The 12,193-nt window shown below is 45.9% G+C and overlaps 1 protein-coding gene across 5 annotated transcripts in view; it reads left to right on the top strand.

The window, feature by feature from the left end:
* The first annotated feature begins 4,826 nt into the window (after positions 1-4,826).
* B9D2 (B9 domain containing 2) overlaps positions 4,827-12,193 on the top strand; it is a 31,601-nt gene continuing 24,234 nt past the window's right edge. Inside the window, exons 1-2 of one of the 5 annotated variants that reach the window (XM_053267103.1) lie at positions 4,827-4,961; positions 7,419-7,552. In XM_053267103.1, coding sequence (XP_053123078.1) covers positions 4,922-4,961; positions 7,419-7,552 — 174 coding nt within the window. In that variant the 5' untranslated portion in view covers positions 4,827-4,921. Of the gene's footprint in view, positions 4,962-5,567; positions 5,642-5,788; positions 5,930-7,145; positions 7,230-7,418; positions 7,553-12,193 lie in introns of those variants that run through there. The other 4 variants (XM_053267105.1, XM_053267104.1, XM_053267101.1 and 1 more) reach the window with 4 other exon arrangements.

The raw sequence follows: 12,193 nt of genomic DNA, 5'->3' as shown, positions 1-12,193 counted from the left end.
ATCCCATCATCCCAGCCATCCTGGGAAGGCTGTTTCACTGTCCTTTCCAAATCCCACTCGCTCTCTTGGGTCTTGCCTCTCTCTCTGCTTCCTTCCTTCCTTCCTTTTCCTCTGGGCTCAATTTGCTTCCTAATCCTCCGTTTTTGACCTACTTTTCTGCCAGCACTGCCCACCACAGTGATTCCGATTTGTCCCGCTGTCTACATAGCAGGTCACTTCAGGCACAACCAAACTTCTGACAGCCTCCTGGCCTAGGGGGTGCTTCTCCCCCCCCCTTCTCTTCATTTTGTAAGCTGTTGCAGCAAATCTGACTTAATATTTTGGAGCAATTATTGATTTCGATAGAGACATGAAGCTCCAGTATCATATGTATATGTATATGTGTGTGTAGATATATATGTATAAGTAAGCTTAAAGCTTCTTCTTTTTAAAAAAGGGACTGTATATACATTTGTTTGCTATTTCTCTGTGTAAACCACCCTGAGCCATATTTGGAAGGGTGCTATAGAAATCGAATAAATGAATGAATGAATGAATGAATGATATACTTAGCTGTCTAGGAATGTCCCTAACAACTTCTGGGTGGCAAGTTGAACTGTGGAAGACTCAAAATCAGTGCAAAAGCTTTGAAGGAAGGGAAGACTGGTTTGGCCAAACTCAGAATTTAACTGGAAGGGTCGTAGCTCTCCATCACAATTCGCAAGCCCCCAAGGCCACTGCCACAAAATGTCTGTATCCATGGAAATCACAAGGTGAATTTGGAAATCTTCACCTGCCTGGGGATGCTGGTCATCTCCTGATAGCGGAGAAGAACTCTTGGTGCAAAGAAGTCACTTCTTGCTCTCTCATCCTAGGACTCTTGCCCTCCCACCTCCGTTCCTCTGGTGCCCCTCCCATTCGTGCCTCCTCCCTCTGTAGATGCACCCCCATCCCAGCCTTCAGTTCCTCCTCCTTGATTAAGAGGTTATCAATGATTAATTCCCTCCACCAAGCTAATGCATACAATTTTAACAACTCATCTGCCTGTGCAATTCATGGTGGCTTGTGTGTGTGTGCGCGCTTTGCTTTGCTTTGCTTTTGCTTCTTCTTGAATCTTTGACGAGGCTTGGAGAACAGGAGTGGTTTTCAGACAGAAGCAGTGAGCTCCCCTCACTGGCTACCACATTCTGCACTCCTGGGTGCTTTAAAACCCATGCAGAACTGGCCTCAATTACGACACACTTGGGGGACAATTTCGTGCCCTTCACGCACTCCGTGTGGGCTGTATTTGCTGGATCTCAGGCAAGAAACAGCAGCACGACATTTTATTGTATTGATTGATTTAACTGATTGCGGAATTTGTACGCTGCTCTTCAGCACTGGTTCTCAGAGTGGCCAGCAAACCACACAATAAAATTAAAAGACTACAGATGCAGTTATAATCATAAATCAACAGAGCAGAGCAATAAGAACGCATTAAAAGCAGATTAAAACCAGCTAGTTAATATTCTGGTCTGGGCAGATAAAAATATATTTGCTTGACATCAAAACGCAGATGAGCACCATATCTGAGAAGGCCCTCTGTTCGGTACATGTTAATCTCACCACTCTTCTGGCTAAAATAATTACTGGATATTTTTTAGGATCACTTCCCACTCCTTTTCTTCCAGGTTGAAGTCAGAAACACAGATGGTCTTTCAACAGAAGCTCAGGAGCCCAACATAGCCAGGATTATTGGCAGTGAATACAATAGTTCTGCACAGCATGTCATAGGGGAAGATCTCTACCCCAAAGAGCTTGCAGGCACATTTCAACAGCAATGGGGAGATAATGCAGCAGAGAGAGAGGGAGAGAGAGGAAGGGACAGCAAGAGACAAATGGAAGCCAATATAGTTTGCGCTGAGATGGTGCAATGCCAGACTCTCTGCTCCCTGCTCAGAAAAACCATCAGACTTGAGCTGAAAATAAGGGTCAGAATGGAGGCATGCAAGTGAGGAACGCTGATGCCTCCCTGCAACCACAGATTTCCTCTCCCCATCTGATTCCCCTGCTCACCAAAATCTTTTCTCGACCTGCTAGGCTCACTTCTGGTATCAAAGCTCAACTGAAGGAAAAATTACTCCGGGGGGCAGAAAGTGGGGATGTTAGCTGGGGGTAGGGCAGTGAGAGATCCTTTGCACTTAAAATCAGAGAGGCACACACCCTGACCTCTGCTTTATATGTGACTGGGTCAGATCCACATTAAAAGGGGCAGATTGCTGCCAATATCTGGGTGGCCCCTTATTTCGTCTTGCAAATACATCCACAGACACTACTAGGCCACAGAACTTCATAGCGGCCCGCTGCCCACCCACACTTCTGAATTGTGGCAGATGGATGGCCTGGGAGAACTAAAAGAACCACAGAACTTTATTCGGATTTACACAAACGTCATTTTCTGAGAGGCAACTATTGTTATTTGGAGAGGTATCTTTGTGTTAATAACCTCTATCACTTTCAAAATGACTCCTAAGATGCTAAAGTGACATGATACCCAAGTACCAACAGGAAATGTATTCAACAGTGTTTGGTAACTGGCATGCAATGGTGTGAGGAATCTGATCGATAACATGCAATGGTATTAGTAGTGCTTGACAGCTGGTGACTTATGAGATTTCAAACACAACACCAGCCAAAATCAAAATAAACCAGAATACCAACCAGCTTGAAGAACTCAAATTCTGAGGTTACACTTCACAAAAACTGGAATGTCAAATTCCAAGCTCTAAATCTGAAATCTTTCCTCCCAAATTTCCTCTTGTCTCTAGACCAGAACTGAATCTCTAACTAGGCTCCCTTCCAAATGGCTCTCCTGTTTCGCTCATGTAATATTATTTGTTTATTAATGTTTTGCTTTGCCTGATTTATTACCTGCCTTACAAACATCCTTTGAGACCCAAAACGTACCAGAGGAAGGCTTTAGAAGTTTGCCTATTATTTCATTGGAATATTCTCCGTTGCTGCATAGATTTTCATTTGACGCATTTGTCTCTAGAGGCCTTGCGGAACCCACGTTATTTGAGTGCAGCCAAATGATTTGTAATCTAATTAACGCCATAGTTTCTTTCACCCTCCTGTGCCTTTCTTCCAAAGACCACTGGCCTGAGCCAGTATACAAATACAGTTGGACATGTAACATCTCCTTAAATTATTATCATGGTTTTCACCTAATCCAGCCATGGTCAGTTCATGTAGCCTAGTAGTGTCTCTGTTTTTCAGTCAGTGGACCTGGGGGTCAAAAGCACACTTTGTGACACAAAACAGATCCTCACGAGCGGTCAGCCTCCCTAACAAAGCTGGTACTTGCCAACTAGTAGGGTGTGACGATGGGAACCACATGCTCAGGCATAATTAATATGCATTTTTACATAGAGAGCCAGCGTGGTGTAGTGGTTAGAGTGCTGGACTAGGACCGGGTAGATCCGAGTTCAAATCCCCATTCAGCCATGAAACTAACTGGGCGACTCTGGGCCAGTCATTTCTCTCTCAGCCTAACTTACTTCACAGGGTTGTTGTGAGAAGAAACATAAGTATGTAGTACACCGCTCTGGGCTCCTTGGAGGAAGAGTGGGATAAAAATGAAATAAATAAATAAACAAACAAGCAAGCAAGCAAGCAAATAAACAAGTAAATAAATAAATAAGATATGGCATATCTCTCCTACAAAATAAACACCAGGGCTTTGACATGAACGTGTGGGATGTCTGTGTTCTTACAACAGCAATGCGGTCTATGTGGGGCTGCCCTTGAAGACTGTTCGGAAGTTTCAGCTGGTTCAGAAGGGTGCAAATTGCTTCACAAGTATTACACCGATCCTCCATCAGCTTCATTTCATTGGCTACAGGTCCGCTTCTGGGCTAGGTTCAAGGTGCTGGTCTTGACCTTTAAAGCTCTACACGGCTTGGGGCCGGGGTACCTGTCAGACCGCATTCAGCCATATGAATCTGCCAAGGCCCTCCGCTTATCATCTCAGGCCCTGCTCATGGCCCCACCACTAACAGAGATCCAGTTGGCGGGGACTAGAGACAGGGCCTTTCCGGTTGTGGCCCCTCGGCTTTGAAACACTCTCCCTGAAGAGCTTCGCCATGCTCCCTCCCACAGTGTTTTTAAAAAACATCTTAAAACACACCTTTTAAAGGAGGCTTTTAAATGCTCCATTTTTGTTTGTTATATCTGGTAGGTTCTTTAGCTTTTTATAATTTTCAGTGTTTAGCTTTTAAAATAACCTTTAATTTGAACTGAATAATGATTGTGGTTTTTAATCTGACAACTTTAGTTTAGTTTAGTTTAGTTTAGTTTAGTTTAGTTTAATTAATTTTATTACTTTTATTGTATCTTGTGTGTCTATCTTATTGTTATGAGCCGCCCCGAGCAGTAGTGCACTGGAGGAGCAGGGTATAAATATGTTAAATAAATAAACAAATAATAAATAAACTTGAAAAAAAATTCTCCTCAAGAGTTAAACTACTAGGGGTGCAGCAACAAGGAAAGACAACTCCTCACTTTAAAAATCTTGGGAGGAGAGGGAGGACATTTTTTAGGGGGGGGAGGAGAGAAAAAGTATTTCTGAGGGGGAAAAAGCACATTTTAATACGAGGAGAGAGAGGAAATACTTGGGGGGGAAGAGAAGAACTTGGGAAGAGTTTAGTAAAATGTGGGGGGGGACTCCTCAGAAGTTTAAGGGGATCTATACACTCCCAGAAACTGTGGGCCACTGCTTTGTTGGAGCTTGACTAAAGTGGCCACCAGGGGGCCCCACTGGCCAGCCCCCCTGTAGCCAGAAATGCTGTATGGATTGGGTCCATTATTGACAAAGTAGCCAGATAATAAAACCAGATAGCTCTCGCCGACTTAAAAGTGGCTTAATTCTATTATTTTTCAGCCAGCAATTTGTGTGGAGAATATGGCCTGTGCACGCTTTGCCTGTTACCTTCACAGAAAGGGTGGATTGTTTATTATTATTATTATTAATTATTATTATTTAACACATTTTTATACCGCCCAAAACGCAAGTCCTCTGGGCGGTTTACAACAAAACAATAAAAACAACCGGCGGGGGCGGGGGGGGAGAGATTAAAACGTTTCAACAATTAAAATTTAAACCGTGAACACTATTACAACACAATTAAAACAATAGCTAATGAAAAGCCTGGGTGAACAAATGAAAAACAGAAGTTACACTCAGGAAGGGGTTGAAGGCCAGGGCCCACTGCCCCCTCCCTCCATTGGCTACGGTCCTGGCCCTTTAATACTGGTTTGGAAGCCACCTTTGGCCCACAGGTCAGTGACAGGCTGGCCCCTTCCTAGCCCCTAAGAAAGGCCACAAGGCGGTTCAAAAGCTCACAGCTGGCGGTTCAACTGACAGGGCCCGGCCCGGCTACCGTTCTTCTCAGTCTCTGTGTCTAGAGCCCAACTGTGTCCCCCCCCCCCCACTTTGGTAGTTTGTTATTTCCTTCTGGGAATACCTTTTAAACCTTCAGAACCTTTCCCCTGGGTTATTTATTTATGTATTTGCTTGTTTATTTATGTATTTGAAATCAGGTCATAGCCGTGAAGGGCCAGACTAGCTCCAGGCGTCCTTCTTAAACCACCCTGAGCCATTTTTGGAGGGGATGGTAAATAAGTAAGTAAGTAAGTAAATAAATACATAAATAAATAAATAAGATGCTCAGAAAGCATCTGCGGCTGTGTGGGGGGTGGGACGACTCAGATCTGTATTGGGGGGGTGGCGTTGTGGGAGGAAGGGGGTGCATCTTCCTCCTTGCCTGCATGCCAGTCGCCTGACTTAAACTGCCCCCCCTCCTGCAAGTGGCCATGATCCAAATACCAAATATACCACACACACACACACACACACACACACCCCACACAGCGGCTTTTTGAGAAAAGGAAAAGACATCCGGACCTTCAAGTAGGGGAATGTCCAGGGGTGTCGCTATAATTGAGCAAAAGGGTTCAAAGAACATGGCCCCCCGCTCCTGGGGGCCCTCCAGCTCCACCAATCCCTGTTTTCTTCATTATCCCCCTCACTCTGGGGGGGGCCGCCAGAAAGACGGATGACCACGGCCCCCTCTCCCCTAGCTACGCCCCTGGGAATTTCTATGGCAAGCTGAGTGTAGTCCTAAGGCGCGGGGTTGGGCTTGGGGGTTTGGGGGTGGTTTCCGGCCCTCAGGGGTGGCCCTTTCATGAGGGGAAGTGAAGATGACGGGGGCAACAACCATTGCTATATCGCAGTCGCTCTTCAGGGCTGGTTTGACCTTTTCGAGCATTGCAAGTAGTGGGAGGCGAGGAGGAGTCTGCGACCTTCCCTTCTCCCTGCTCCGTGATGCCACTTCCACAGCTTGCGAGGGTTGCTTTTGAAGGGGGTTGACCCCCACCAGGGACATGGGGCAAGGCAGTTTTCGGCGCCTCACCTCAGGCACCACAATACGTTGGGCCACCGTTGCGTTCCCAACCTTGGGCCCCCCAGATGTTGGACTGCATCTCCCCTCATCCCCAGCACAATGGCTTCTATTGTGACTGGGGAGGTAGTAACAACAACAACAACAATTATTATTACTATTATTTATTTAATTTACATGCCGCCTGACTCCAAAGGCACCAGCACCACTACTGCTATTTATATACCGCTCTTCAACCAAAGTCCTCAAAGCGGTTTACATAGAAAAACAATCAATTCATAAATAAGATGGTCTCCTGCCCCAAAGGGCTTGAAATCTAAAAAGAAACATAAGGCAGCCACCAGCCGCCGCCACTGGAGGGATGCTGTGCTGGGGTTGGATAGGGCCAGTTGCTCTCCCCCTGCTAAACATAAAAGAATCACCACTTTGGAAGGTGTCTCTTTGCTCAGTTAGGCTCTAGGCGGTTCACTGCAAAGGCTCTCACAAACCGGGGTGGGGGGGGGAACAAAAACAAATGATTAAAACAACCAGGAGTCAATCAATTTAAAACATTCAAGAGTTACTACAAGCCAGGCTGAAAAAGTGTGTCTCAAGGGCTATTTTAACGGCTGACAAAGATGTCATGCCACAGATATCTACAGGGAGCATGTTCCACAGCCCAGGAGTGACTAGGACCTGCTCCTGGGTCACCGCCAGATGAGCTGGTGGCATCTGGAGACAGACCTCTCTCGATGACCTCAATGTGCGGTGGGGATCATGCAGAAGAAGATGCTCTCCAGGGGATGGTGGGAGTTGTCCCAGGAGATTATGGTATGAATCAGGAAGCCCCTGGTCTGAATTTTGCCTCTGCCATGAGCTCTCTAGTTGCCTTAAGCAAGCCACTGTTTTTCTGCACTGTGGATATCATACTGGTGACCTACCTCATAGGGCTGTTGTAAGCATTAGTGAAATAATGTAAGCAAAGACTTTGAAAGCTTTCTTTGTAAACTTTCCCCACAGCGAATTTCGTTTCCCAAATGCTGAAGAGTTCGGAATTTCGCTATGCTGCAGCATGTGTGCAAGTGGGGGTCAAAGATTCAGTTACACAAAAACAGATGGCCGTTGCGCTGGCCAGAGATCAGTATAACCGGAAGGTAAGCTAGAATATTTTCAATATATTTGGAAACACAGCAGCAATTTCCACAGGTACATTTGGAAAAGGTAATGTACTGGAAACCATTAGCTCAGGGGTTAGCCCAGCAAGAGAAGGCTCTTCTTCTGAGCTCTGCACTCAGAGGTTGGCTCAGCTAATCCACGCTTTGGCTCCCGGGAATGGGGGAAATTGTATTTCCCCTTCTCGAAACTCTGCCTTCCAATCCCCCTGCTCTTGAGACAGGAGACAGGAGCCTTGAGATAATTAAGCTTCAGAGATTTCTTCTCAATGGCCTGGGCACCAAAGGCTAGCATAAGAGACCCAATCCCAGCCTCGAACAATAAGATTTCAGAAATGCTCTTCTAATATGCAAAATGAGCTTTCCTCAAAGCTTACAAGTGTTTTACGAAGTGTTTTACATATGGAGGGAAAGCTTGAGGAGCAGCTCCTCACTTAAATGTTTTGCGGGGGAGAGGAAAGATGCTTTTGCAGGGAGAAGTGTGTTTGTGGGGGAGTTCACTTACTAAAATGGGGAGCTTCCTCAAATGCTTCGAAGGGAATCTGCACTCCTGACTGGTAACTACTAGGTCACTTCTTACGTGAGTATGCTGTGCTCTCTGCTTGGGCCGGAGCAGGAAAGAAACAGTTTGGTAGCCTAGAATGTAGCCTGCCGAGAAGTCTGAGTTTTTGCATCTTCTGGCAGATGGAGATGGTGGGTGGAGAGGCCTGCTGTTTGCTTTGAGAGGTCCCCTTCTACCCTGAGCTTGAGAGAAGTTCATGACAAGAAGCAAGATTTGAAGCAGGATTTGAACCAGAGACTTAAAGGTTCACAGCACGGATATTATTATTATTATTATTATTATTATTATTATTATTATTATTATTATTATTATTATTATAGTTTACATAGTCAGACAGGTGTTATTGACTGGTTTGTTTTATCCAGACATCGAGTCCTTCCCAAGGACCTGAGATGGCTGAATTTTATTATCAATGTTGTTGCTGTTATTATAGATATCATCGCAGAATATAGGCTGTTCCCAGACCCAGTAAAGTTGCTTTTTGTAATTGGCTGATGGTGATTTCTGTGGCCCCGATGGTGTTGAGGTGCTCTTCAAGTTGTTTTGGAATTGCACCTAGGGCACCAATTACCACTGGGATTATTTTGGTCTTTTTCTGCCACAGCCTTTCAATAATTCTTCTTCTTCTTCTTCTTCTTCTTCTTCTTCTTCTTCTTCTTCTTCTTCTTCTTCTTCTTCTTCTTCTTCTTCTTCTTCTTCATAATTTGATTTCTATACCGCCCTTCCAAAAATGGCTCAGGGCGGTTTACACAGAGAAATAATAAATAAATAAGTTGAATCCCTGTCCCCAAAGGGCTCACAATCTAAAAAGAAACCTAAGATAGACACCAGCAACAGTCACTGGAGGGGTGCTGTGCTGGGGATGGATAGGGCCAGTTACTCTCCCCCTGCTAAATAAAGAGAATCACCACGTTAAAAGGTACCTCTTTGCCCAGTTAGCAGGGGTAAGTAGGGGTTAGCAGGGGTAATCTTAATCTCTCCACAAGGGTGGTTCTCATGGCTAATGAACATGTAGATTTTTTGATAGATGGAGATGGTTAATTGATTCCTAAGATGCTTGTATAATACTTTTCATGTAGAAAGTGTTTTGCAGCCATGGGTTTGTCACCCTGCACAAGGTCCTGTGAGAAAAGTCACATTTTTTCTCCATTCTACAAATGGGAAACTGAGGCTGAGAGGGTGAAACTTACACATGCGACAGAATGAGGTGGACTGTACCATTTCTGATTGCAGAGATGGAGTGCCAATATTTGAATGCTACTCTCTGGTTAAAAAAAACAAAAAACCTTCTTTGCAGGTAAAACATTTAGCACATTGTGCTCCCTGCTATGTTAGCTTTCCATCTGCAGAGTGGAGGAGAGGTCTATCAATGGCTACTAGTCGGAGGGCTATGGGCCACCTCCAGCCTCAAAGGCAGGATGCCTCTGAGTACCAGTTGCAGGTCAGTAACAGCAGGAGAGAGGGCACGCCCTTAACTCCTGCCTGCAGGCTTCCAGCAGCATCTGGTGGACCACTGTGCGAAACAGGATGCTGGACTAGATGGCTTCCTTGGGCCTGATCCTGCGGGGCTGTTCTTATGTACGTTATGTAGAGTGTTTTAAAAAGTTGGAAAGTATCCAAATCTGTGATCTGCCATCTGAAGTGCTATCATCCATTCTATCGCCTCTTCTGATTTATTCCACTGCATGTGTAGGCCATACCCAAGGTCACACAAGTGAGTCTTTGAAGCAGAATTCGAATCCTAGCCCCGCATGCAAGATTAATATCTATTGATCTAAGCAGCCATGAGCCCCTGCACGTCGGCTTTTTGTGCAAATTTAGCACTGATCTTGCCCTGATGTCACTGTGCATAAGAAGGCCACTGTTCATACCAGTCTCTCTACAGTTCTTCTGATGCCTCTCTGTCTCCCAAGGGTTTTCCTTCCCACACCACCATAGCCTAACCCACTTCCTTTGGCTATGTTCTGCCAATCAATCTTGACCCGGAGGTTAGTTTCCCTGTAGAGGCTGTCAGAAATGCAGCCCAATTACTGCTAATTGTGGCAGTTGCTTTCGTGCCAGTCCCGTTGGGAAATTTCAGCCCGCCAAGTACCACCAAATGAGTTGATGGGGGTGCATGTGTGAGAGCTTAGTTACAGTGCTTAATTGGTAGAATTGGGGGAGTGGGAGGGGATACCCCCTTAGCGCCAGACATCACAGTGATTTTATTCATTTGTTTATCATATTTATATCCCACTCTTCTCCAGGGAGCTCAGGGGACGTTAGCATGGTTCTTCTCCCCTGCCCCTCTTTTATCCTCCTGACAGCCCTGCGAGGTAGGTTACACTAAAGCCTTGATCTCGGAGCCTGGAAATGGGGGAGTTGGATTTGAGCATGAAAATCTGGGCATTCCTCACACGTCCAGAGGCACTTGTTTCTCCTGCAGGCAGAAAGAAAAAGAGTCCCTTGCAAATGTACAGAAGAATGGAAGACTAACCAGACAAGTTGGGTCTCTCCTCGTTACACACACATGGAGAGATGGCTGCTTTTTTTGGTTCTATCAAAACGATTTCCTCTCTCCCTGCCCAGTCCAGCTTTGGAACATAGGAAGCTAGCTACCATATACTGAGTCAGACCATTGGTCCATCTAGCTCAGTATTGTCTACACAGACTGGCAGCGGCTTTCTCCAAGGTTGCAGGCCGGCATCTCCCTGGCATCTGGAGATGCCAGTGAGGGACTGTCTGCCTGCAAACATGCAGATGCACTTCCCAGAGCAGCCCAATCTCCTAAGGGGGATATCATACAGTGCTCACAAATGTAGTCTCCCATTCAAATGCAACCAGGGCAGAACCTGCTTAGCAAAGATGACACTTCATGCTTGCTACCAGACCTGCTCTCCTCCTGTAGGCCCCAACTGTACCCTGGAGGTCAGATGGTGGGGCCAAAATGAGTTGCTCTTTCATAATCTGTATATCTAGCTCATTATCTTGCTGTCTGTCCCTTCTGGGAATGCCTTTCTAAGCAACTCCATGCCATAATTCTTCAGGGCTCAGCAGCTGTTGCAGGGAACCTTGGAGTGGGGTAATGATAGAGGAGGCATCATGTCTCCAGCACGCGCACATGTAAACACACAACCCAAACACCATGCAAGTTTAAAAAAACCCAAACTGTGCCATGGTTGGCTTTGCTAACCGCCTCTCTCAGCCTCTGGGCCTTCACTTGTAAAATAGACCTAGTAATAGGTTGCCTTCAGCGCGGTCTTTGCTGTCTTAGTTTTAGAATGGCAGGTTAGAATCGGTAGTGATTCTGATTTAGGCTTATATGTGTCAGCAGTTTCATGGCTCATGAGGTGTAGCAGGCCATGGGCTCTGCCCTAAAAGTGGCCATGTTGTGACTGACTCTAACCCCGTCACTGTTTTGCACCTGCCTCTGCTTGGTGGAACCACCTAATGGCACAGCGGGGAAATGACTTGACTAGCAAGCCAGAGGTTGCCGGTTCGAATCCCCACTGGAATGTTCCCCAGACTATGGGGAACTCCTGTATCGGTCACTGGATCGATGGCACACTTTACTTTACCTGCTTGGTGGCCCCCTAGGGGTTCTAGTACAAAGCCAAGTAGATCCCACAAACCTGAAGGCCAGCCTTCTTCTGACCAGCAGCTACTCTTCAGGGTTTGGGGCAGAAGTTTTCCTCACAACTGGAGATGCCGGGCATCTGATCCTTTTAAAACTGGAATGGCTGGGACTTGTAGCAGGACCTTCTGCTTGGAAGGCATGTGCAATATCACTGAATTCTAGCCCCTCCTTCTTCTGTGGCGGGATAACAGGTGGGATATTTAGGGTTGTGTTTTTTTTAAAGCCCAATTTCTAGTTTATTTCCTTGGACGTTTTAGTACTTAGGAAAGCCTCTCTCTCTCCTTGCCCAAATTCCCTCTTCTGCTTAACTGCTGAAGGTGCAGGTTCTCCTCCTTTGCAGGGGTTCACTGACACCTCGCGGATAATTGACTCTTTGGGGTGTGAAAGAGGAGCAACCCCCCAGGTGAGTCACTACTGGAAGCTTGTTACTGTGTCTCTTGACTGT

This window comes from Hemicordylus capensis, chromosome 7 (assembly GCF_027244095.1).
Source record: "Hemicordylus capensis ecotype Gifberg chromosome 7, rHemCap1.1.pri, whole genome shotgun sequence".
In the NCBI taxonomy this organism is placed as follows: domain Eukaryota; kingdom Metazoa; phylum Chordata; class Lepidosauria; order Squamata; family Cordylidae; genus Hemicordylus; species Hemicordylus capensis.
Note: the sequence above shows the minus strand (reverse complement) of the source record. Positions and strands in the feature narration are given on the sequence as shown.